Source organism: Colossoma macropomum, unplaced genomic scaffold (assembly GCF_904425465.1).
Source record: "Colossoma macropomum unplaced genomic scaffold, Colossoma_macropomum, whole genome shotgun sequence".
Lineage (NCBI taxonomy): Eukaryota > Metazoa > Chordata > Actinopteri > Characiformes > Serrasalmidae > Colossoma > Colossoma macropomum.
Window position 1 is genome coordinate 2126303 of NW_023494788.1, and position 27333 is coordinate 2153635.

At 38.0% G+C, this 27333-nt stretch overlaps 2 protein-coding genes across 5 annotated transcripts in view; both read right to left on the reverse strand.

The window, feature by feature from the left end:
* The window catches only part of ppp6r3 (protein phosphatase 6, regulatory subunit 3), a 44246-nt gene extending 33810 nt beyond the window's left edge, over positions 1-10436 (reverse strand). For 2 of the 4 annotated variants that reach the window (XM_036568029.1, XM_036568018.1), the window contains exons 1-2: positions 9700-9883; positions 107-277 (exon numbers count right to left, since the gene is read on the reverse strand). The gene's annotated coding sequence lies outside the window, so the exon portion shown is untranslated. Of the gene's footprint in view, positions 1-106; positions 278-8963; positions 9078-9699; positions 9884-10263 lie in introns of those variants that run through there. The other 2 variants (XM_036568019.1, XM_036568020.1) reach the window with 2 other exon arrangements.
* Positions 10437-21841: 11405 nt separating this feature from the next.
* Positions 21842-27333, reverse strand: part of lrp5 (low density lipoprotein receptor-related protein 5) — a 93683-nt gene continuing 88191 nt past the window's right edge. Inside the window, exons 20-24 of the mRNA XM_036568030.1 lie at positions 27157-27267; positions 26247-26477; positions 24742-24884; positions 24478-24575; positions 21842-23966 (exon numbers count right to left, since the gene is read on the reverse strand). Coding sequence (XP_036423923.1) covers positions 23705-23966; positions 24478-24575; positions 24742-24884; positions 26247-26477; positions 27157-27267 — 845 coding nt within the window. The 3' untranslated portion in view covers positions 21842-23704. The remainder of the gene's footprint in view (positions 23967-24477; positions 24576-24741; positions 24885-26246; positions 26478-27156; positions 27268-27333) is intronic.

Sequence of the window (27333 nt, forward strand, 5' to 3'; positions counted from 1 at the left end):
GTAGGGGTTTCTAATAAACTGGCCAATCAGTGTAACAGCCACATGATAATCAGGATTAAAATGTAAAGATCCACAGAAAGCTCTACTGTGATTTTGGAGTACATACCTGAGCGTAACACAGCTCAGAGGGTAAAAACTCTGATTAAAAAGAAAAGAATGCTTGAACTTCTTGGGACTTCTGGCCCATTCCAGGCACCGCGGGCAGCAGAGAGACGCTAAAGAACAGCACACATGCAGCAGAGCCCACGTCGGCCACAGCACCGCACTCAACACGCACCTGAAACACAACAACACAGCAGCATTATTACAGAGACAGAAACACATGCAAACAAAACCACAAACCAGACAAAAACAGGGCACTATATTTTTATATCCTTATTCTGGTCACTGCATTTCAGCAACCACTTCAGTCTGATCTCTGAAGCTTAAACACGCGAAACCCTGCAAACGACTACACTTCTAAAGCTCTGAGGTCCCGTGAATAAAACATCTGCAGTACATCTTGGTCTTGGGTTTTCCTCTTTAGCTTGCTGCGTAAAATCTCTTCAAGGAAAAGTAATTGTTTCTGGAAAAGCTCTAAAACACTAAATTTAAAGCTTTAAGATGAGATAATCCTTTATTGGTCCCACAACAGGGGACATTTATGGTGCTACAGCAGCAAAGGGATAGCAAGGCAGTCACATTTCAAAGCAATGCTTCGCTTTTTAACTAAGGGTGCGAAGATTTCAGTGCCGTATTGATAAACAGTATAAATGATCGTGTGAAACGGTGAATATAAATGTAAAACTGTATTTGCCCCTTATGTCTGGCACACAACACAGGATTTTAAACATCCTAACCGATGCTGAAAACATGAGACCCCGTGCATAATAACAATTTTCACCTATTTTTTTGTCCTTAATTGTTGTTCGTCATTAAAGTCCCCCACACTGCACGATCTGTCCCGAACGAAACACCACACACTTTCAGATCACGCACACGAACAAGAGTCCCGACCAACAGTTCTGCTTCTCAATACTTTGTGCGAGTTACTTTAAACTGGGACTGACTTTTGCATCCGAGTACTGTTTTTAATTCAGTCACACTCGCGTTTTAACAGACCACTCTCTTTTTGGACCACTTTAAAGTTTTACTTAATATTAGCCGGCTACATCTGATAACGTAACCCATAAATACAGACAACTACTGGGAGAAAAATCAAGTTTTTTCTTGCAAACTGCTACTTTGCGGGATTTACCGCCAACTAACGTGACTTTAGATGCTGGTGATATGAACGCTATACACAGAAAAAGTGTTCAGCTCAGCTCTCATCGGTTGGTCTTTCAGGCATAACATCAACATCGCGTTTCGCACCAGAGAATAATCACCGTCCAGCCCAGATGACGGGATACTGAGTCGTAAATGCTGAATATGTTTAATATTTACAATCCCGAATGGACTGGGAACAGATCAGAGGGGTAAAGACTGGATTATAGACGCCCCACAGCACAGGATAATCTGGGAAAATCATTGTTTAAGACCACCCTGATATTGGGAGACCTTTTGCGATTGTTGGGAGGAGCAAATCACGCTCAAAATCAGCCTGATTATCCTGTAGTGTGGGCCAGGCATTAATCTCTACAGAACATCTCGCACAGTCTTTTACTGAAACCAGTGTTGGGTCGATCTCACGAAACCACCTTAATGGACCTCCATAAATGGCATGCAGGAGATATACAGCATTATATAGTGTAGTAGATCTACTGGGTCAATATGTGGTACAGCAAAAAAGTTAAATGATTTTTCAATATAGTTTACCAGTTTTTACACTATTATTCTCATTAATGCAATGTGGCCACATTTCTCACTACAGAAATTTGGCTTCATTTGTTTAACTTTTTTTTCTTAATGCAAAACAAAAATGTTCATGTAAAATGTTAACTCCCTTCATTTTAATGTTTTCTTTGTAAACTCCAAGGAAACGAACCTAAAAGGTGTGATGGAATAATCAGCTTTACCATAACTGGTGTGACAACTGTACACAGACCATAAAAACATTATTTACACATTTATTTAGATTCAAATCTTACTGTGTTGCAGTGAAGAGAATTTGGTCACTCAGATTGGAAAATGTTACTAAAAACCAGCTTAAAATCAATGAAATCCTCTGTGTACCATTTTTAATTCAGTTGCACTAAAGTTTGAATAGACCACACATTTCTTTTGACCATCTGACATAACGCAAAAATACAAACTACTACTGGGGTTTTACATTTTTGCTGCTTTTTAAACATTTGTTTTCTCCCCACAGACGTAAAGATAACCAAGTCTTCGTAAACCAGAAATATCCAATGCTACAACACCTGCTCATTTCACTTTTTGAAGGTTAATTTCTTAAGAAGATCGTATTTCATCTCGTCAGACTGTAAACTGATTTTTCCTTATTAACATGCCATATGCTGTAAGCCCTGACTAAAATGAAAATTGTGGACAAAACTGACTTTAAGGGTCTAAAAATTCTGTTCATTGATAATATAATCATGTGTTTTATATTTTAATATTACAATAGTTTTAGATAAATTCTATATTGTATGCACTGGGAGGTGAGCTTAAACTCCACATTATTTTTCACAATTTCTCTTCATAAAAAAGGTTTCTCGTATTATGTCGTTATATTATTTTCATGTTAACACAGAGGTCTGAATGCATTCGACATGTTTTTGAAATACTTGTGTTCAGATTCTCCAGATCAGCCTGTATTGCTGTCATGTACCGCAGATCATTAACATGAAACTAATATGTTGTGTAAACAAACCCTGATTATCATTTCAGGTTAAGATATTTAAACAAGCATGGAATATTAATCATTTTACTGTCTAGAAGGAAAATGCAGTAGATTAAACACTACATTTCTTTACAAATTAAGATTACAAATCTTAAAATTTTCTTAAAGTAGCAAACTACTATTTCGCTGTTATCGGAAGAAAACCTTGTATCTCCATTTTTGAGATAGTTTTTCAGTTTTTGACAATTTGAAAATGCCTGTTCTCCTTTATATTGTGTGTAAATTTAATGAAGAATGGACCAAAAGAATCGATCCAAAATGACTGAGAAAAAAGTCTGGTTCCATTGACTTACATTAAAACTACAGTATGTTTTTCCTTCTCCTGTAAAGTTACCGTTTTGGAGATATAAGATTTTCTTCCGACAACAGCGATATATGTATTTTATATACTTGTGTCATTTATGTGTATATCTCATTAATATATAAAACATACATATCTCATTCATCTAATCTTTTTATTAATCTCTCATTAATCTAATCTGCTTAATCACCACTGTAACATTTCTCTTAAAAGCTAAAAAGCCAAAGCCGGCTGCAGTTTTTCAGGACCACACAGCATCAATGAAAGTTTTTTTCTCCCCCACGGACACAAACCGCTGAGGTTAAAGGTTAAAAAACAGCCGTCTTGATGTTCATGAATGGCTAAGAGGAAGGAAAGCTTATTAATAGCCTGAAGGGGGGCTGGGCAGGTCACAGAAAGCTCAGTCACAGGGCCTTTACCACACTGCTGTAAACGTTATGCATACGGCTCGGCCGCTAAACTGGTCCACACTGATCGGCACACTGGCCTGCATACTAAAAACCAATTACAAAGGATCTAAACAAACCTTAAGGGTGGTTTCACAGACCTATACTTAAACCTAACCCTAGACTAAATAGGATTTTAATCGTAAAACACTGTAGTAGTGCAGTTTAGTCCAAGATCAGGCTAAAACCACTCCTAAAAAACTGTTTCTAAAAGAATAAAAGGCAAGGTCACCCCACAACAGACATTTTACCGACAAATTACTAACATCTGGGTGTCTGCAGGCATCCTCAGGCTAATTTAAATGGTCTTAAGAAATGCTCCAACTTTGAATCTGGACAACAAATTAGATTCATTTAGAGCCAATTTGGCTAAGGTCACAATATAATTAACTTTATTTACTCATTAAATGAGACAAACTGACCTATAATCAAACCTAAACCTAGACTAAAAAAGATTTTAATGGTAAAACACTATTGTCGTAAAGTTTCGTCCAAGATGAGGCTAAAACCACTCCACGAAACTGGTTCTAGAAGTATAAAAAGCAAAGTCATTCCACAACAGACATTTTACAAACGAATTACTAAAATCAGGGTGCAGACATCCTTAAGTTAAATTTAATAGTCTTTAGAAATGCTCCGAATTGTGAATTTGGACTATTCAGATTTATTTAGAGCCAAACTGAATAACTTCTATCAGCTAAAGTCACAATATAATGACTATTTACTGTCTAAACGAGACAAACTGACATTTTCAATTCTTAAATGTAAAATCATTTGGCTTTTTAAACAATACGAACTAAATAAAGTGCTACACTGACAGTAAGAGGTGACTGGCTATTCAGCACGATGACTCGTGTACTTATTTATACTGTGATATTATTTATCAATCTTGTTATAAACTGATTAGAAACTCGAGGAATAAGCTAAGTATGTTTACCTGCTGTCTAAAATAGCTTATTAATAAACAATCCAGATCAATAAACAATACGATACTCGCGTAAACAGAGACGCTCACCTCGTCTGTTTTCATCTACATTAAATTAAACCTGCTAACTCCATCATTAGCCGGCTGCTAACTGGATTACAAACTGTTCGAGCAGTTCATATTCTACGAAGCTTAAGTGAGCTTATCTTATTCGCCAGCTTCTTTTTGAATTTTCCCCGTTCCACCTTTACCAACAAGATGACTATTCAGATTTATTAAGAGACACTTTAATTACCATTATATGCTCTTTAAATGAGACAAACTGACATTCAATTCTTAAACGTAAAATCTGTTGCCTTTTCAAATAACATGAATTAACTAAAGTGTCACTCGCTATTCAGAACAATGAGTCGTGTACAATTATGCTGTGATAGTGTTCAAGGAACAGCGCGAGTGCTCTTACCTGCCTCACATAATTTACATGCCTCACCTTATTTACCTCATAAACCTGCAACACAGATACAATCACAGTAATAAACTGGCTGACTGCTGATCACGTGTTTGGAGCAATTCCGATCACTCGCTCTAACAGCTTAAGACCTTAACGCCACCCTAAACGTAATTTAAAACTTAAAAGACTCGTTTAACCACCTCTTTCTGTGTGTGCAACCTGTATTAACGCGACAGGCGTCTCCTGAAAAAAAAGAACAATAACCAACAACAAAAAAAAAAAACTGCATTAGTCTGCATCCTAAAATCTAAGACCAAGTAAATCTGAATTTAAGACTAATACTAAAGCCCTTTAATTTGTAAAATTTTGTTTTAAATGAAAAAATACTGCATATCTACCTAAACTGCCTTATCATTTCTGACCGCTGAATCAGTTCACCCCCACACCCACTTGAAACTCTTTCAGTTTTACTTTCCAAAGACACAAACACACTATTAGTCTACTGATAGAGAGAAACGTCTTCTGTACCTTCTCAGGACCAAAATATGGTTTTAGAGTGCTACTGATAGTGATATTTATCATTATCGTGACGAATTACTTGACAGTATGTAACAACATGCTGTGTATACTGTATCCATAAGTACTTCAACACCACTTCATTGAATAGAAGCATAATTAGTGCTGTTTAACTGGATTTAGTTCAGCACACAGTAATTAAATGTTGAATAATAATATTAATTGTATTCATATTTCTTTTAACGTGATACTGTTGGTTCTTTTATGTCCATTCCAACTTACCAGATGTCAGAAAAAATTCAATATCATGACATATGGTGTATCGTTAAAACTTCTTAAAGTATCCTGATATATTTTTGCCATATTGCCAACCTCTACGATAGACCTCAGTTCACACATGAAGTGGAGATGCTAAACAATATCAACCATATTAGTATCGGCGAATAACTTTACAACAAAAACATGTCCACATCACACTGATGATTAGATTTGACTAACAATTCCCAGACATTCGATCAAACGATTACTTCGAAAGGGAAGAACTTTTAATCCTAAACATGTAAACGTGTATCGACATCACCAGATTTAAACTCGATATAAATATCATATCAGAATCCCCGTATCGGTGCATCCCCCATTTACCGGCTAAAAGAAACTCACATCCACAAGCTAAAATCTAGGCCAGAGGTCACTAACAGGCGGACCGCGGCCCGGTTCCAGACCCAGACACTGTCCTATGCGGACCTGCGCCTATAACCAATAAACTATGGAGAATTATTTTATTTCGCCGGGGTGGTCCTATTTTAATTGGCGTAACTTTTCTAGTCTTTACGGTAGCTTTAGCAGCCTCGAAGACTCACAGACCAATCGCATGCGTTGTAAACATCACACGTGACGCTACTCAGCCAATCAGATCTGTGCATTCAATGAGCACTGAGACTCGAGTGAGTGAGGCACAGACAGGGGAGGGACGAGGTGAGACACAGCAGTCAGAGAAGAAAGTGAGTCAGAGGGAGATTATTTCACATGGTGGCTCTAAAAAGAGAAAACTGACAATAAATATTGTTGAAATATGACTGAACTGTACTTTATTTGATTTGATATTCAGCTGTTGACTGTATAAGATGTTGATATGCCTACTAGGCTACTTCAGTAAACAGCATATGGCACTGAATCACAATGCAAGTTAGACATTATGATGTACCTTTGATTGAAGCAGTCTTCTCTAACTGGACCTTATTGAATTTTAATTAAACACCCCTGATCTAGACGAATCAATATTGGCACAAAACTAATACAGATACAGTGAGGCAGTTATTTAAAACCCAATAATTTCAGCTACGCTTTCACCTTATCAAAAGTAGCATGCATTATGTAATGTCACCATCCACGCATGACCACAAGTTATCAAGCTGTCAATCTACTGCTTAACCAGCTGGGTTACATTACGTTTTTTTTAAACCAAGATTTAAATGTAATGCTAATGCTGAGGCCCTTTCTGGCGCCATAAACTAAAAAGGTATCACTTACTTCTTTGCTGTGTTGTTAAACAACAACAACAACAAATTATGATTCATGTTTTGTTACACTGCGTACATCTGATCCGGTTAGTTTTGGTTTCGCATTGCCATTTAGCGAGCAACTAAAGATCTCTGCATGACACACCTACGTCGTTATCGCCTGCATGGCCGCGTCTCCCTATGCTTAACAATGATTGGTTTGTAGAGCAGCGTCTGACGGCAGCGTGTGGTCAGTTCGGTGGCCAGCCTTTTCCATCTGAATGGAGAAAAGTGAATATCTTCTCTCTCTCTCTCATTGATCCTCGCAGAAAGGGATAACTTCAAGTTTTTGTGTGTTTTTTCATGCTGACTTTTAGCTTTTTTGTTAGACCAAATTTCAGTTAAACATTACATTTTTACTTCTCTCCTGTTTTTTTTCTTCCTCTGTTGTTTAGTGGGTGACGATAGCCTGCCACAACTTCCTGTATTTGGTCTGAAAGAGTGTTTTCACACTGCAAACGAACCGAACCGTGGTTCAGTTTGGTCAGGACCGTGGTCTGAGGCACCTTTCCCACCTGCTATTTTAGCTCGGACCAAACTGACAAGTTCAAAGGTCCGGTCCAAACAAGGTAGTTGTGAAAGCTCCCCAAAACAACCGCAAACTTTGACAGTCCACGTTACAGTAGAGGTCAAAATGTCACGTCACGGCTCTTCAGGAAGTTTAAGATACACAACACATCACAATATTTATTTTGTCTGATAAGTTAAATCAGATAAAGTAAACCCACATTTTAAAAGTAAGCCCACACTGTGCTGCACTAAGTCAAATCCAGTTAAAGAGGACAGATTATGCTCTCTTTGTAATCAAAACATGCAGCTGGTGTTTTTTTAAGTACTGACAACGTCAAATCGCTGTTGTCGGAAGAAAACTTTGTATCTCTGTTGTAAATTTCATGATGATTGGACAAAAAGAAAGGAGCCAAAATGACCTGGAAAAATGTCTGGTTCCATTGACTTACATTAAAAGTAAAGTATTTTTTTCCCTCTCCTGTAAAGTCATAATTTGAGATACGAGGTTTTCTTCCAACAACAGCGATATACACAATATGCTCAGAAAAGCATACTGTGATGTAATTTATCAAGATAACAACACTGTCATATTGCCCAGCTCTACATTACAGTAAAACAACATATTAGCCAGCTATTAATAAACAAACAATCTTATTAGAAACTGATTAGGAACTTTGGACATAAGATAAATTTTAACTTGCTGTCTAGAGAGCATAATAATAAAAAAAATGCAGATCAATAAACAATGAGAAATTCACATAAATAAAAACATTCACCTCGTTTGATTTTGCTCTGAATACTAAAAAACAAAACATGGCTAAATAAGCTTTAAGTGCTGGTTTCACAGACCTATAATTACAGCTAAGCCTAGAGTAAAAAGGATTTTAATGGTAAATCACTATCATCATACAGTTTAATCCAGGATGAGGCTACAACCATGCCCATGAAACTATAAAGTATAAAAAGCAAAGTCATTCCACAAGTCACTTCACTAATGAATTACTAAAATCAGGATGTGTGCAGACATCCTTAAGTTACATTTAATAGTCTTTAGAAATGCTTCGAATTGTGAATTTGGACTATTCCGATTTTTTTAGAGCCAAACTGAATGATTTCTATCAGCTAAAATCACAATATAATGACTATTTACTCTGAAACTGACATTTTTAATTCTTAAATGTAAAATCATTTGGCGTTTTAAACAATATGAACTAAATAAAGTGCTACACTGACAGTAAGAGGTGACTGGCTATTCAGCACGATGACTCGTGTATACTTACTTATACTGTGATAATGTTTATCAATCTTGTTATAAACTGATCAGGAACTCGAGGAATAAGCTAAGTATGTCTACCTGCTGTATAAATAGCTTATCAATAAACAATCCAGATCAATAAACAATACGATACTCACGTAAACAGAGACGCTCACCTCGTTTGTTTTCATCTACATTACATTCAACCTGCTAGGTTAACTCCACCATTAGCCGGCTGCTAACCGGATTACAAACTGTTCAAGCAGTTCATATTCTACGAAGCTTAAGTGAGCTTATCTTATTCGCCAGCTTCTTATCGAATTTTCCCGTTCCACCTTAAACTGAGTGTAAATGCTGCATCATTTAAGGTGGAACGGGGAAATTCGAACAAGAAGCTGGCGAATGGGACGCTAACTTCAGCCTCGTTTGTATTTTAAACATGTTGCGAATTATTCAGTCAAAACGGTTGACACAGAATCCCGTAAACATCGTCAAACCTGTATTTGTCGGTGAATCTTATGAATTTCGCTCTCTTTTGTCAAAAAAGTAAGTTAACGCACTCCACTGCAGGGCCCGGCGTTAGCTCCCTAGGCTAAGCTAAAGCTACACTCAAGCCCTGAAAACACAGGACTCCGCTAGTTAGCCTGTTAGCGTTAGCTCGCTTCCGCCAGCTGCTCGGTCCAAAAAGGTTTTAAAAGTTTCTGCTCTCACAAAATGCTGGTTTATAATTCACCGCAAAGGAGTTGGGCTTGAGTTAAATACCAAAAACGGGACTCTAAACCGCGCCAGCGAGCGGGAGCCCGACTGCGCAGAGCGGAAACATTTAGCTTTAGCGTTAGCTTAGCTTTAGCTTAGCGCGCTAAGCTAACGCTCCCCTCAGTGCCTCCAATAGCGAAGAAACAGAAAACGTACCGATTAAGAGCTTTTTGCGCTGCGGGAGCCCGACATGGAGCTCGGAGAAGTCTTATCTAAAACGTCGAGCAGAACTGTAAAAGATATAAACACGAGAAAGTTGATGATAATAAATGTTAAAGTCTTGACAGGCGCGAAAAAACAGACAGGGCACTTTTTCAAGATGACGGCGTCGTCCCCTTCCCCCAACCGCGGCGGCAGTGCATGTCAATCAAACCGCCTGCTAAACGCCGATTGGCTCAAACGCGCGTCAATCACAGCGTTGCCGTTCGAAACGTAACCGAAGGCAAATAAAATACTCAATTTCAGATGGAGAAAACGAACACAGTGGACGATCCTGGAAAAAGTAGTGCGATTCAGAATATGTGCGTATTCGTTAAAGTGTTTTTAGGGCAAAATGCTGGTTTGGGTACGCCCACTCCGACTAAAGCCAATGAGGTTTTCGGATGCAACGGAAACCCGCGATCTGATTGGACGCTGCGTTTTGCTCGATCACATCGCCCGCCCCCGCAAGCCGTTTTTCACATTTTAGTGTAAGAATGTCTTACAAATGAAATATCTCACCGGTTTCTTGAGCGCGTGTCACGTTCCTCTCGCAGATCCCCGCATGTTTAAACTTTCACAGCAGGACAGGTGGTTTTTGAAGACATTTAAACGTGGAGGGAAAAAAGCTCCGACTCCGGCTCGCTCCGCTCGCCGTTCTGCGCTTGTTCTTGCCTTAGCAACAGCCTGGCGTCACTGTGATCGACAGGGCTGTTGGCCAATCAGAAGCGAGCTCTCGTCTACAGCAGCAGCAATGCTGGCTAGCAATGGTTAAAGCAGAGTTGGCCTACATCTATGTTGGTATCTTCACTGCACATCGTGGTTAAAATGCGTCATAGTGCCATAATATCTTGATGTGTGCGCACTATCTGAGCATGATCAGTCTCCAGATCCTCTCTGTCTGGGCGGTGCTTCTTCATTTACTGATTGGCAGCTCACTTCCCCCATTGATAAAATATAGGTCAGACTGTCCAAGGATCATTTATGCCATTATTGCCCGCTTCAGTGTGGCGTAGCAAATTTGACCTGACATCTGACCCTTAGCTTAGTTCAGAAATCACCCACAGTGTGAAGCTTCGTCCAGCAGGGCTGTGAATGATTTGTGCATAGTTTGGGCAGAATACTCCAAGAAAGCCCACTCTTAAAAAAAGATGGTCCTTCAAGGTTCTTCAGTAAAGAAAATGGTTCTATATAGACCCATGAACACGCAAAGTACCCTTTGAAGGGTTCTTTGCATCATGAAATGGTTCTATAGATCGATGGAGAATGTGTTGTAGACGGTTCTACAGAGAACCTTTTTGAAAATGGTTCTATGTAGCACCCAAAAGGGTTCTTCTATTGTTTCGATGTCAAGCTTGTAACCATAAAACCATCTATAGCACATCCATGCACATTTTCCATTGCATTTGTATTCATAAGCATAACAGTACCTGTTGAAAAAGTACTCAAACTATGAATATGTACATATTCATATGTATATTTGTTAAACAAAAACAAAGTCATTATAAGTACACATTCATTATGTATGCCCCATCCATTCCCCCTGTGGTCCTATAAAGTTAATAGTACATTTTCACACAAATTCCAGCCTCTCTTTATCTCTTAGAATTAAAGAGGCTGTTTCTGTGACTGCACCTTTATTACTGATATATGTAATTGAGCTCTGTTCTGATTGGCTGCCCCTCTTTCAAAAGCAGTCTAGGCTGAAACACTCCTTATAACATCAGCATGAGTGGGCGGGGCTAAACTGCTGTAGGCTGATTAGGTGGATATTAGTAAATGTGTTGCTTTTTGTGACATCACAAAAACAACGAACTGAAAACAGGCTAAGTTTCTCTGCATGTGCTGTACAGACTAGTGAGCACGCAGAATGCTTTGAGACATAATCAAACTAAGTCTTTTACAGTGGTGGACAAAGTACACAAACCATGTACTTGAGTTAAGTAGAGATACCCAAGGTAAAATATTACTCCAGTAAAAGTAGAAGCTCCTCCCTTTAGACCTCCACTTGAGGAAAAGTACAAAAGTATTTGCCTTCAAATGTACTTAAGTATCAAAAGTAAAAGTACTAAAAGATTAATTACGGCTCTGATGTCCTATTATCATTTTTGTAACAAGACTCGCTTCATTAACTCAGTTTAGGTGAAAATACTCCAGTGTCTCTCTTGGTAAACCAGTCTTTTAATAGAAGGTCATTAATTAGTGATGCTGATGTCTATTAAAATGATCATAAGCACAAAACACTGAAGGCGAACAGTTTCCATCAGGTAGAACTGAGTGGCTCTGAAATCACTTTTTACAAACAAGCAAAGTTTCAGTTTAAGATTTATTTGAACTTAGTTACAAGTTTAAGTTTAATAAAAAACTTTAAACTCAGATTCACAAATGAGTTTCCTTTACTAAACTGCATCTGTAGGTCTCTGTTCATAAACATAAACTAGCCTAAACTAATTTACTATAAAATGAAATAGTGTTTGTATAAATTCAGAAAAAAGACACGTCAGTCACAACTGCATATGTGTACATATTTCTATATTGTGGTCTGTTTACAGAAAGTTAGGTTAGTTCATCATTTATGTTGAATAGACTCTCCCAAAATTTTACGCTGCTGCACTGATGTTGAACCGTGTGCTGCACTGGGTCGGTATGACCAACAGGTCAAAACAAGCTCAAAAACAAAGAGCGCGCTGTGCCCTGATTGGTGTTCTTGCGTCGCACTTCTTTTGTTTTGACATGTTGTGTTTTTTATACACACATAAACCAAAAGGAATGACAGATTTCGCATAATGTAGAGTAAAAAGTAAGATATTTGACTTTGAAATGTAGTGGAGTGAAAGTAAAAAGTCACCAGAAATGGTAAAACTTCAGTAAAGTACAGATACAAGAAAAACCTACTTACACGCACAGTAACGAATTACATTTACTTCATTACTGTCCACCACTGGTCTTTTATTTCAAAAGAAGTGAGGAAAATTCAGTTTTGCACAATATGGGCCCTTAAAACAACAACAACAGTGTCTGGGCGCTTGTTTCCTCTGACTGTGTATAAGGTTACACGCATCATCATCACTGTCGGAGTCTCCGTCTTCACTGCAGCTCAGGCTTGGCTGCAGTTTTCCCCTCTGAAAGAAGCGACAGCAGCTGGCCTTAATACGTTTTGCATGTTTCAAATTAGGCCCGTCATTGAAGTGTGTTCTTTATTAGCTTCAGTGGCCGAGGGCTGTCAACATGCGGGACTTCCCTTTTGAAGCTTTCTCTTTTTTCTCTTTCAAAACCATGTTGTGAGAGGAATCCCCTCTTACTGACACAACACACTCTGCATTGCCTTTCCCATCATCCCTTTCCGCTTTTAAATGCCTTTTACTGCACATCCTCTCCCGCAGTGGTGGATAAACACTCAGCAGAAAAGGAAGTTCAGCTTCACACAAAGCTGAGAACCTTCACACAGAGGATTAAAGGCACAATCCAGCTAAAACAATGGTAATAATAGTATGGTTGTTTGTAGAGACTCTTGTAGAGATGTCTTTACAGTGGCGGTGATAGGAACCAGGGGTCGCCATGACTACAACACACATATAGACATTTTATTTACTATCCAGAACCACCAGTGAACCTACACGAGTCTTCTGAGTTTATATGGAATGTTGATGATGGAAAATAGTGGAAAATCTGAAATAATAAGTTTTCTTTGGGGACTATTTTGCCTCACAGCGCCCTGCATGTATCCCTCCACCATGAATGGAGTTTAAGTTCTCTAAACTATCATAAAACAGTGTCTCAGTCATCAGGCAGTGAATTCATAACCATTTCATGTAGTAACTTTCTGTGAGGGAGCTTTTAGAGGTGGACGTCTGGTTCCTATCACCACCACTGTGAACAGTTCTGACTCGGTACGTTTCTCTAGAGCGTTTAACACCAAACCACCCTGAACCACTCTGAACCACCCTGAACCTCTCTGAACCTCTCTGATTACATCTTAACCATCTAATTATGCAGGAACTCTGAAAAATCTGTGGAATTTCCCTTTAAGTTTGCATTACTAATGTGAAGTCTTTGTTGCTTGTTTTTGTTATTATGAGACAACAAAAGACACAAATGTGTGTAAAATGTTTACTTTATATATTTTTTTTATTTTATTTTATTTTATTTTATTTTATTCACTACATGTAAACGTCTGTCTGATACTGTGCACTGTGAACTCCTGTAACCAAAACCAAATTCCTTGTATGTGTAAGCAAACCTGGCCTTGATTCTGATTCTGATGTACAGAGACTCTGTGGAGTCATACAGAAATGATGTGTTTGGTGACAGATGTCTGGTATAACTGTGTGAAGTACAGTTCAGTCGCAGTGCTGGAGCCACTGGAGTTTCAAAGGAGAATCCCCGTCGACACCGGAGCTCAGTCCAACGTCTAATCTGCATCTGGAAAACAGGATATAGTGCATTACACCAGGCCGTGAAAATGGCATTACATCAGACTGAAGAGGTCTGGGTTTTTATCTCACAGCAGGCAAAAATACACACTTGTTTTTATACAATGTCAGCTATTTGTAATAATAACATCCCATATGCATTATTCATATAGTTGTTAAATTTTGTGTCTAAATGGTAACTTTACAGTAGAAAGAAAAATCTTAACCTTATATAAATGTACTTTAATATAAGTCATTTTGGACCATTTCTACTGGTCTGTTTATCATGGAGTTTTGACACATTGTAAATTAGAGCTGGAATTTTTAAATTATTAAAAAATATAAAATGACTAAAATGGACAAAAATTTGTTCAGGCAGTGACAGTATGAATGTATCTATGCGGAATAATAATGTCCCATACGTATTTTATATACATATGTAAGCATCTGTATATATATATATATATATATATATTATATATATATATATATATATTATATATATAAAAGCATCTAATATATTATTTCCTGTATGCATATGTACATATCTATATGTACAAATATTTTATATTTAATAATATTATGCCCCTATATGTAATGTCTATATGTAATTATATGCCCTAAATGTATTGTATATACAAGTATCTATATGTAATAATAATTTGTCCCATGTCTTAAATATGTAATTATCTATATGTAATAATAATATGCCCCATTTGTATTTTATATATGTAATTATTTATAATATTTATAATTATTAATTAATTATATAATTAATTAATTTATAATTATTTACACACACTCACACACACACTCTACACACTACACTCACACACTCTACACTCTCACACACACACACACACACACACACACTCACCCCAGCATGCTTTCCATACAAAGCATGTTTAGGTAAGAGGTTGAGATGGTTTCACACAGAATACCATAGTCCATAAATAAATAAATAAAAAAATAAAAATTGGACTTTCTACATTAAAATAGTCCAAACTGAGACTTCACAGTAAAAAAAAATCTATTTAAAAAACAATGAAGTATTCAGATCTTAGATATTTACAGTGATTATATTCTGATCTATTTGTGCCCAATGCATTAATAAAGATAGTAATAAACTAAATATATACATAATCATCATTTATAGGGTACTTTCTGTTGGGAGGAGTCTGTCACAAATCATAACCACTAAATTTACACTTCTGAAACATTTTTTTTTATGTTTTCTTTTTAAAATGTTTTTTTTTCATTTCTTTTGAAGTAAAGATTATTAAGATTCATAATGAGCTTAATTTTTAAATAAAAATGTTGGTCAACGTTTTCATGTCACTACAGACTTTTAGTCTGCAGGCAGAGCCTTATTTAAGCCACACCCCTGCATTTTAGAGCAGGAAGTGAGGCTGCATCCCTGTCCCTCATGGCCACATGGTGAGCAGTTAGATCCCACTGTTTGAAGTAAATGAGTCCCAAAGTCTGAAAATCAGTGTGGAACATTAAGAATCATCATATTTTCTGCAGTTCAGCACTTTTTAGTGTTTTAATGTAAAATATGATGATTTTCTGTGTGAACAGCTGTGTGAACAATTAATTAACATTTGTTGAGTATTTTTGAGGTCAGTAGAGACACACAGTGCATCCACATATGAGCCGTACATAAAAAAAACTCTCTCTATATATTTACTTTCTATATATAATTAGTTCTTTAGTTAAGAAAATGGTCCTACATAGAACCATGAACACTCAAAGAATCCTTTGCATGATTGAGTGGTTCTTTGCATCGTGAATTGGTTCTTCAGACTGATGGAGAATGCGTTGTGTATTGCTCTAAGAAGTACCAAAAGGTTCTGCTATTGTTATGATGTCAAGCTTGTCACAATAACAGAACCCTTTTTGGTGCTATATAGAAGTATTTTCAAAAAGGTTCTGTGTAGAACCACATACAACACATTCTCCATCAGTCTGAAGAACCATTTCACCATGCGGAGAAACATGTAATTGTGTAAAGAGTTCATTGAGTGTTCTTTGTTCTATATAGAACGATTGTCTTTACGAAAGAACACTTGACGAACTTTCTTATTAAGGAGTTTACTGTATTTACTTTAAAACTATTGCTATGATATAGTATGTATGTATATATATATATATATATATATATATACATATATATATATATATATATATCACACACACACACACACACACACACACACATGTATGATATCAAGCTTGGAGCAAGCTTGGACTTTTTTCGTGCTATGTAGAACCATATACAACACATTCTCCATCAATCTGAAGAACCATTTCACCATCTCCAAAAAGTATTTATAATTTACTGTAATAATTTATGTAATTTACTATAAATGTTTCCTCTGTTTAAAGACAATAAAACAGTGAACACGTTTGACAGCGTATAGCCTTGAGCAGGAGTGCCTAAACTTTTTGTCACTTGGGGGCCAGAGTGCAATGTTTGTGGTGGTAGGTGTTATAATAACGTAACATAAATAAAGAACGTAAATAGGTGTGTCTCAAATCAAGTCAGTGTTTAAAAATGTATCTATTATTTCAGTTTTTCCACTTTTTACACTGCATTTTGTTAGAAAAATACAATATTAAGTGGATAAGATTTTAATAAGTGCGCTTATTAGTACTTTGATCTCTCACACAAAGTGCTGCTAAACAAAAAGCCGAACGAGCTCTTCACTTTGACCACAAGGAGGCAGCAGCAGGCTGTAAATCCTCACAAACTACAACACAAAATCTAAAAATAACAATAAAAATCAGAATACTGACAATATTCTTGGTAATAACAGAATTAAAACACAGCCTCTCAGTGTAAACGCTGTTTGTAAGCTGCACATTAGAGCTGTGTCAGTGAGGCGACGTCTGTTTTTTGCTTCTAAAACATTACGTAAAAGGGAATTCCACCATTTTTTCAGAATTTCGTCTTAATTAAATGGTTAAGATGTAAACAGAGTGGTTTGGTGTGAAAAGCTCCGTTCTAGAGAAACATACCGAGTCAGAACTGTTCACAGTGGTGGTGATAGGAACCAGACGTCCACCTCTAAAAGCTCCCTCACAGAAAGTTACTACAGTAAATGGTTATGAATTCACTGCCTGATGACTGAGACACTGTTTTATGATAGTTTAGAGAACTTAAACTCCATTCATGGTGGAGGGATACATGCAGGGCGCTGTGAGGCAAAATAGTCCCCAAAGAAAACTTATTATTTCAGATTTTCCACTATTTTCCATCATCAACATTCCATATAAACTCAGAAGACTCGTGTAGGTTCACTGGTGGTTCTGGATAGTAAATAAAATGTCTATATTTGTGTTGTAGTCATGGCGACCCCTGGTTCCTATCACCACCACTGTAAAGACATCTGAACCGTTTCACACCAAACCACTCTGAATCTCTCTGCTTACATCTAAACACTGAATTATGCATATTCAGTATATCAAACACTTTTACTGTTTATCAGTACTGCAGTGAGTCTATCAGGGCCCGTCACAAAGAATCAAACGACAAGAGAAGAAATGAAGCGAGAACGCAACGTTCCTTAAAATAGAACCTTTATTATATATAAAAATGCTTTTGATACAAAAATTGTCACAAGTGTGCATTACATGAGGCATCTGTACACAGAAATGAAGGCGAGTTGGTTTTTTCGTGGCACTAAAACGTTAGAAGAGTCAGTCGGGTTCACAGAGAGCTGCTGACCGGCACTAAACGGTCAGCAGAACGTATTTCAGTCACATTCAGGGCTCACACAGACAGCCTTGATGTTGCAGAAGCGGACAAGAATCTACAGCTACGAGCTCCAGGGGGGTATTAAAGGGGGATCCGTCATAAAGCTGGATTTATCAGTTTATCTGGATACATGTTACTTGTTTTATGCAATTTTATGATCTTAGATAGTTTTGCTTGTTTCATTTTAGGAGATAATGGTTTAAAATGGGTAAAACAGGCTGAATAAACTTAAATTCGTCTAACATCAGTCTTAAAATGAGAAATATTAGATAGATTAAATAGATTTAAAACGATTTTACTTTCCAAGATATTTTTAAAGTGATAAAGTAAATACAGTACAAACTTTAGTTACAGCACTTTAGTAAAGACAATGGTTCTATCTGAAACCATAAACACTCAAAGAACCATTTGCATGCTTAAAGGGTTATTTGTGTCACGAATGGTTCTTCAAATTGGAGAATGCATTGCATATGGTTCTATATAGCACCAAAAAGGGTTCTTCTATTCCGACAAGCTTGACATCACAAATGAACCCATATACAGCACATTCTCCATCAATCTGAAGAACCATTTCACCATGCAAAGAACCCTTTAGCATGCAAATGGTTCTTTAAGTGTGTATGGTTCCATACAGAACCACTGTCTTTACTAAAGAACCCTTGAAGAACCATCTTTTTTAAGAAAGCAAATACTTTTAAAGTAAACACAGCAGCCTAATCGATAGCATTCAGTCAAATGACACACACAATAGAAATCAATAGGCTGCAGCTGCCCATTGACTTCCATTATAAGTGCGTTTCAAGTCAATGAGTTTCCTGCTGTTTTCTAAGTTCAAGAAAACATGTTGAAATTATTATCTGTGGTAACTGATCTTCTGCTATGCATGCAGCAGATGAAGCTTAGGCTGAAAATGCACTGGAGTAGCTCTTTAAACCAAACGTCAGTGTCGTCCAACAGAAATAGCTGCACTTCTTCTGCTACTGAATAAGCTTTAGCTTAATTTATCCAGCTAAACCGATACATCCTGCTTTGAGAAAGCCATTTTTGCTTGCTTTAACATAGTGAATCCCATCTCAAACATGACTTCTGCACATTTTACATGGCTAAAGGCTAAAGAGAATTCGCTCAAATTAGGATTAAAGCGATAGTTCGGCAGAAAAAACAAATCTAAACGATTTAGAGGCTTTTTCATCACTACATTACAGTGATTTTGTGATTTGTGTCATTAAGTGGTGGAAAAACAAGCTGCTATTTATACCTCATTCATCAAATTACAGCAATAGTTCAACAAAACTATCTAATTTACACATTTGCCACAAATTTAGTTCATCAGCCAAGACATGTCTGGTGCTTCTTGGAGCTACGAGGCTAAAACAGCTAATAATGGAAGCTTATATCCCACCAATTAGCACCTGGTAAATCATTACAGCCTGGAGTTGCTCAGGAATCTCTAATAAACTTGATTATGAGGTTTCTGACATGCTGTTATCTCTAAACGTGGACGAAAGTTTCGCCAAACTATCGCTTTAAGGAAACTACAGGAACGCTTGGCTAAAAGTCGGCGCCAATAAATCCCCCCGGAGCAAAATACGATCGGAAATTTGTGTGGACAAAACTTTTGTAAGTGCTTAATTCTGAAACAAAACAATAATTACAATGATCTAGTACATTACGCACCATTACTATGTGAGCTACAACTGCGTACTAATCAGCTATCGGGATTAACGCAAGAGGGGAAAGTAAAATAAAATTAAAAAACAGATCCTGAAAAGAAAACATCGATAAAAAGTGAAAATAAAACTCTGTGCTGTCTGTTTGGCGCATGATGAGGACAGAAGGGCCCACGAGCAGAACACTAAAAACCCCTCACTGAAATAATAGCTTAGTTTAACCTAAAAACAGAAAACAGAAAACAAAAAAAGTCCAACAGGTCTCCAAAAGGTCATCGCTGGAGATTTTGGCAACGTAACTGTTCGTCCCACAGGGCCAGACGTGATCTCTGGTCAGAACCGTGAGAAATTTCGGGCTAAATGTGGGTGAGAACAAACTGAGTGTGAATTTTTTTATGCAGAGCTCACAGAAGCACCGAAGGTTCGCCAAGTCCTCGTTACCACATCACGTCCGGTCCCACAAGACTACGTCCAGAGCAGGCCGACGCCTTTTTAGGCAGACTTTGAACAGTATGTGCTTTAATGCCAGGAACAGAAACAGAAACACTGCTGGCTCACAGTTCAGTAAAACACACAAATACACACAGATCACAGGCCAAAAGTGTGAAAGCAAACAGTTATTTTTGTTTAAAACATTATTAAATATTCTATAGATAACATTCATGTCCAATAAGTACATTTAGGATGAAGCATGATAAGTTAAAATGCCAGAGAGCTTGTTCTGATTGGTCTATATCAGGGGTGCCTAAACTTTTAGGCTCAAATTGCAGTGTTTGAGGTGGGCCGGGGGTCATAAAGGCAAAACAATAAAGGAAAATAAGAAGACCTTATATATATATGAAACCTCCATAACTTAAGAAGGAAACATATATAGTTATATCATGAACATCAAACCGTATCCATTACAATTTCTTTCTGATATATATCAGATATATTCATTTTCACTTTTATTTCCAATTAGATTCAGATTTTCTTTAGTTTTGATGAAAAACGTAGTAGTCATGTGAGCAAAGGAGTGAATTAAGTAATCAACTAGGTTATAACTCTTATACCTTGACCAGTTTTACTTATTTATTTCGCTCTGGGCCAAACGTCAAATTTCAGGTAGACATTAATGGGTTACGTCATGTTAACTGAGGTCTAATTTATCAAAAGTAATAGAATTTACAATGCAGATTATAAACAAAAACTCACAAAAAAGGGAAAATTCCATCTATTTTCCAAAAATGCTCTGTATAACTCAGTGTTTAGATGTAAACAGAGAGATTCAGAGTGGTTTGGTGTGAAACAGTTCAGATGTCTTTACAGTGGTGGTGATAGGAACCAGGGGTCGCCATGACTACAACACACATATAGACATTTTATTTACTCTCCAGAACCACCAGTGAACCTACACGAGTCTTCTGAGTTTATATGGAATGTTGATGATGGAAAATAGTGGAAAATCTGAAATAATAAGTTTTCTTTGGGAACTATTTTGCCTCACAGCGCCCTGCATGTATCCCTCCACCATGAATGGATTTCAATGCCAAATTCTTTTCAAATCTGTCATAAAACAGTGACTCAGTCATCAGGCAGTGAATTCATAACCATTTCATGTAGGAACTTTCTGTGAGGGAGCTTTTAGAGGTGGACGTCTGGTTCCTATCACCACCACTGTGAACAAAGACTTGCTAAGTTTCCAAACCACTCTGAACCGCTCTGTTTACATCTTAATCATCTAATTATGCAGGATTTTTGAAAATTCAGTGGAATTCCCCTTTATTAATCAGCTCCTGTATCTCTGTTCTGGCTTCATAAACATACTGTTGTCTAATCTCCTGATGTCAAAAGAAAACCTCATATCTACATTTTTGACATTTTTCAGTTTTTGACATAATTTGAAAATACACGTTACCCTTTATATTGTATGTAAATGTCATGATGAATGGAATAAAAGAAACAACCTAAAATGATTTGGAAAAGTCTGGTTCCATTGACTTACATTAAAAGTAAAGTAGTTTTTTCCTTCTCCTGTAAAGTTACCATACGAGATACGAGGTTTTCTTCCCAACAACAGCGATATGCTTATTTTTACAAGGTTGGTGTCACTTGCACACTTTTGGCCTGTTGTGTACGTACACTTTTGACAACTCATATAGGCTCCTTCAAATTATTGGCATTTTACATGAATAGATATGATTCTGTACACGATTGAAGCTGAAATCTTGCTATGAGATTAATAACATTATAATTAAAAATATTAATCAGTATCAGTATGATTTCACAATCAACCTACGGTCAGTTTAATATTTATATTTATATATATATTTATATACATATACAGACGTGATTTTGCTGGCTGTTTGTCATTATTCAGAGTGAAGGATTATGTACAATAGCAGCAAACACACTTTTGGTAAACAGAACTAGCCAAACATTTTTGCTTGGAACCGTTTCGTATTCACATACAAAACAATCGACAGAACACACGGCCGTAACGACACATTATTATTTACTTAATTATACATATATACAATATATCTGCTCTAAATTGGTTTGGCAATTTTTTGGTTTTGTATTATTTCATAGGATTTAAAAATGTCTTTCTCCCCCCATGTAACCCAACTAAGCTCCGCCCACAAACACGTTATTTCATAGCTACTGTTGTGAGGTTGAGCTTTACAGAACGCTGGTAAAATCCCATTAAACCCAAAGAGAAACTGCAGAACAGACTCAGTTTGTATCACAATGCCTACATTTAGAGTCAGTTATTGTTATTACATGTAGGTATTGTGATATAAACTGAGTCTGTTCTACAGTTTCTCATTAGGCTGAATGAATAACTGGCTCTAAATGTAGGTATTGTGATATAAACTGAGTCTGTTCTACAGTTTCTCATTAGGCTGAATGAATAACCGACTCTAAATGTAGGTATTGTGATATAAACCGAGTCTGTTCTACAGTTTCTCATTAGGCTGAATGAATAACCGACTCTAAATGTAGGTATTGTGATATAAACCGAGTCTGTTCTACAGTTTCTCATTAGGTTGGATGAGATGTTTACCAGCGTTCTGTAAAGCTCAAATTCACAACCTCAACAGCAGCTACAGAAGAACACATTTGTGGGCGGAGCCTGGACAGGTCAGTTTAAAATCGCCTAAGGCTCAGAGTCTAGGTTTTTCATTTCATATCGTATTCTAAGTGGTGCTGAATGACTAAAGAATCCACTTGCTGTTCACATGTCGGTTCACTTATAGTGGTTAGACGAGCCGAAGGGAAAGCATATAAAATCATAAATGAATATGTTACATGCATAAAAGCTGTACAAAGGACTTCAAACAGCCATGCAACGAGCTGTACATACTTGATCACGGGTTCCAGGAGACCCTCGGCTTGTTTGAGTTGAATGTGGAAGTAAACGTAGTAGCCTTCTTTTCTTTTTTTTTGTTTGTTCGTTCGTAAAAAGGCTGATTTATACTTCTGCCAAGACGTACACAAATGCATTGTGGGTGTAGAGGAGGGGTTTGGGGGAATCTGTGATGTGATGCTAATTGGTGGAGGAGGTTAGCGTCGGATTTGGGAGGAAACCCGAAAACGAAACTGAACAAAATACCTTGCGATAACCAACGTTTTAGTTCTATCTATTCTCTCTCTACTACAAACTTGTCCCATGTTTGAAAACGGATTTCCGCTGCGATGTTTGTTCTTTGCTCTCTGTACATTCTCGTTATTTCGTATTAATGCAACACTGCCCCCTAGTGCACAATTTAATGTTACGTGCATGTATGTTGGCAGTCACGTACGCCCTCCCCTTTCTCTGCAGCACGGCGGCTCTGGCTGCCCTGTGATGCTGCACCAAACAATTATGTAAATACTTAATTAACCAATCGACTATTAACCAATTAAACCACCATCTTCGGTTCTTCTCTCTTTCCCGCCGCCATCCTTCAAAGCCGTGGTGCAACGGGAGCCATCTCGCCCCCTACGTTTCCTGTAGTGTACTGCAGTCTGTAGGAATGCGTATGATCATAAACATTGTTGAGTGTTACAGAAGCAGAATCCGGCCGTTACGGAGTCAGTCCGGGACGGGACGAGGGGGGGAGTCAGGGCGAGTCCACGCTTGGTGAGGGTGGGTGGGGTCAGGACGAGTCCGTGCACGGCGAGGGCGGCGGAGGGCACAGGTGGAAGTAGCTGCGCTCTGTGGAGGGGGAGGGGGGGCAGCTCTCCTCTGCAGACATGTACTGACTGCGGGGCGTGGGGGGAGGTGGGTACGGGTCAGAGTCTGAGTTCAGGTCCATGTAGTATTTGTTGCTTTTCCAGCGGCTGGTGGTGTAGTCGCTATCGCACACGTCCGTGCTGCAGGGGGTGGTGGGCGGAGCCACGCCGCGCATCACATACGGCCTAAAAGATGAACAGCCAAGGGGCGGAGTTAGATTAGATGATGTTTTTTTTAGATTGGTTTTTATTATTACGAACATGATTCATCATTCTCATTCTACAGAAATTAGTAGATACAAAAGTATTAATAATACATAGTAGTTACTAAATAAATCATAGTAAATACAAAATTATTCACAGTACATGCTGATTAATTCATAGTAAGCACTGAATAATTCATAGCAGATACTGAACTATTCATAGTAGTTACTGAATAAATCATAGTATGTACTGCTCAATTCAAAACACGTACTGAATGATTCGTAGTTGGTACCAAATACTTTGCAGTAGATACTGACTAATTTGTAGTTGATACTGCATGATTTGCAATTGATACCGAAAAATTCATAGTAGTTACTTAATAATCTACAGTAGTTACTGAATAATTAATATTAGATACTAAATAAACTGTATAAGTTACTGAAAAATTCATAGCAGATCCTGAATAATTCATAGTGGAAGGTTTCGCAGACACCTGTAGGAGCGGGTGGTGGAGGGGCTGTTTGAAGAGTAGAAGATCTCAGTGTTGTAGAGTGAGCGGTCCGTCGCTGGAGATGGAGGAGGATTCAGGATCTACACACACCAAACAAACACACACACACACACACACACCCCAGACACAACGAATATGTTATTTCAATCAAGATTCATTTAAGGTAGGGAAACACTCTCAGCCCGTCTGCTGGACTCCAGCTACTAAACCATCCACATTTATGTACAAAGAGGGAGAATCAAGCACCTGTGGGTAGAAGTTAGCCTTGGTGCTGGACGAGCTGCTGGATGAAGCTCCGGTCACATGATTGCGGTCATACAGAGGAGCTCCACTGCTGCTGCTGCCCATCAGACTCACTGAGCTCATCATGGACTTCCCACATGAGATACCTGCAACATACACACACAGAGTAAAATTAGGAGTGTTCAAACTGACCCTACACTAAAGGCTGCGTCGCGTCGCTCAACGCAGCATCTCGTAGCATCATGTAGCAGAGCGCTGCTATAGAACGCCGGCAGGGAGAACCCAAAAACACCAGGTTCAGGATCATTTTTACACTCTACACATACAAATACAGTAAAATGAAGTGTTCAGCATCACTTATCAGGTATCAGTTTACTATCTCTTCACACACTGGCTGTCTTTGAGCTGAAAAGGCTAGGCTGACGTAACTTACTATCAGAGTCTGTATGTTTATCTAACAGAGTGGCTGCTTTTCTCTGGGTAATTTTCATGCCACGTGATCTGCTGTGGTGTTCTGTGGTCTCAATATGGCTTCAATTTAATGTTGCGATGAAAAAATGCTGTGTGGCGCACTGTGACGCACTGAGGAGCTGAGTAGTGCTCGGAATCATGGAGCGCCGGTGTGCGTCCCTTTATTAACCCTCTATCGCACGGTGTTGCCATATGGCAACAATTAATTTATCTCAATTTTACTGAAAGGCAGTAACATAAAATCTGTGTTTACCCATTTTAAATGTGGAAAAGGGGTCTTTTACTTCGAAAGGACAAATATTGTATGACATCACATGATCAGGAATTTTTATTATGATGTTATTACCATATATTCCAAATACCAATTGACATTGTATTAGTTTACAATATCTGTAAATTTTGAGTCGTACGTTTCACTAAGTGTAAGTTGGGTTTGTTTGGTCTTGTTTTCAAGAAAAGGATTTTTTTTTAGAGACAAGTTAATTTTATGGTGCTTTTTTTTTTAGATTTTATGGTGCTATGGTACGATTGGGCAACAATTTACCAAGTACCCCACTTTGGGGGAAAATATATATATATATATATATATATATATATATTCAAATATTTCCATTATTTAAGCAATTGTAAATAACAAAAACACATTAAAACATTTTTATCATGTCTAAGCAATAAATCATGCAGTAGAGGGTTAAAAACTAATTTTTCGAATTTTTGGACACAGCCACAGCCTTACTCATAAGGAACAAATATTCCAAATGTATTTAACAAATATATTTTTGCAATGTATGAAAATGGCTGAAAATGTGAAATTAAAATACATTTTTAAAATGCATTTATTTGTGTTTGTTATTAGTGAATCGCATCAGTCAGGATTTTGGCTGTTTCCATACATTAATATTCTATGGTACATTTCTACGTGTAATATTTCTCCATATGTTTTAAAATAGATGTATTTTAAAATACATTTGGTTAATATGGCAAAATATTCTGAAATGCTCTAAGCCTGCAGATGTGCAGAAGTGTCTTTACTTCACCTGTGAACGTGCCGTGCTGGGAGTTGGTGGGAGCGATGAAGTTGAGGGGGACGTGGGGGGTCCCGCTGATGTAATCGTGAGGGAATCCCCCATTTGGCCCTTTATAGCGCCGACACACCACTCGCTGGCACACGAAACACATCCCACCCAGCACGAAGACGGACAGGATGATGCCGATGACGGGGCCGATGGTGTTCGTGTGTCGCTGATCGTTCTGTGAAGGCGGGAAATCTGAGGAGAAACGGGAGCAACCAGCAAAACATCAGCCAGGTCATTTTGATTCTCCTCCATCTTTGTTAACACTTGCAGCTGAAGCTAACATCACTAAAACGCATCTAAGGGAAATCTATACTTAGTGACACTAAGTACTACTACATCACCACACTAGGATGTACACTAGAACGGTATGTTATTCGGACAATTGATATTTTTAGAATAATTACTTTCTAAAGACCCTGCAAAGGTAATGTAGCTAGTTTGTAAGAGAATGTCTGAGGTTTGGAGGTGAGAGTTTGCAGTTTGGTGAAGAATGATGGGGTTCGGTACAGAACGTCTGGGGTTTGGGTGGAGACTGTCTAAAGTTTGGAGGAGAATGATGGGGTTTGGTGGAGAACGTCTGGGGTTTGGTAGAAAATGTCTGGGTTTTGGTAGAAAATGTCTGGGGTTTGGTGGAGAATGACAGGATTTGATGGAGAATGCGTGGGGTTTGGAGGAGAATGTCTGGGATTTGGTGGAAAATATCTGGGGTTCTGGTGAGAATGATGGGGTTCGGTGGAGAACGTCTGGGTTTGGAGCCAAATGTCTGGTTTGGTGGAAAAAGATGGAATAGGGTGATGTTTCCATAGAGAACTACATGTCCTGCCGCAGATGAGAACATGGTCCATCTGGAGAGAGGAGCAATCACACTCACCACAGAAGAGCTCGTCTGATCCGTCTATGCAGTCGGCATACGAATCACACTGCTGTTTCTTCAGGATGCACTTATTATTGCTGCAGCGGAACTGGTTAGGCATGCAGATGGCTGGACAAAAGACAGACACGTTAGCACAGGCACACATTTACCAACAGCATTTCTCACAGCTTATAC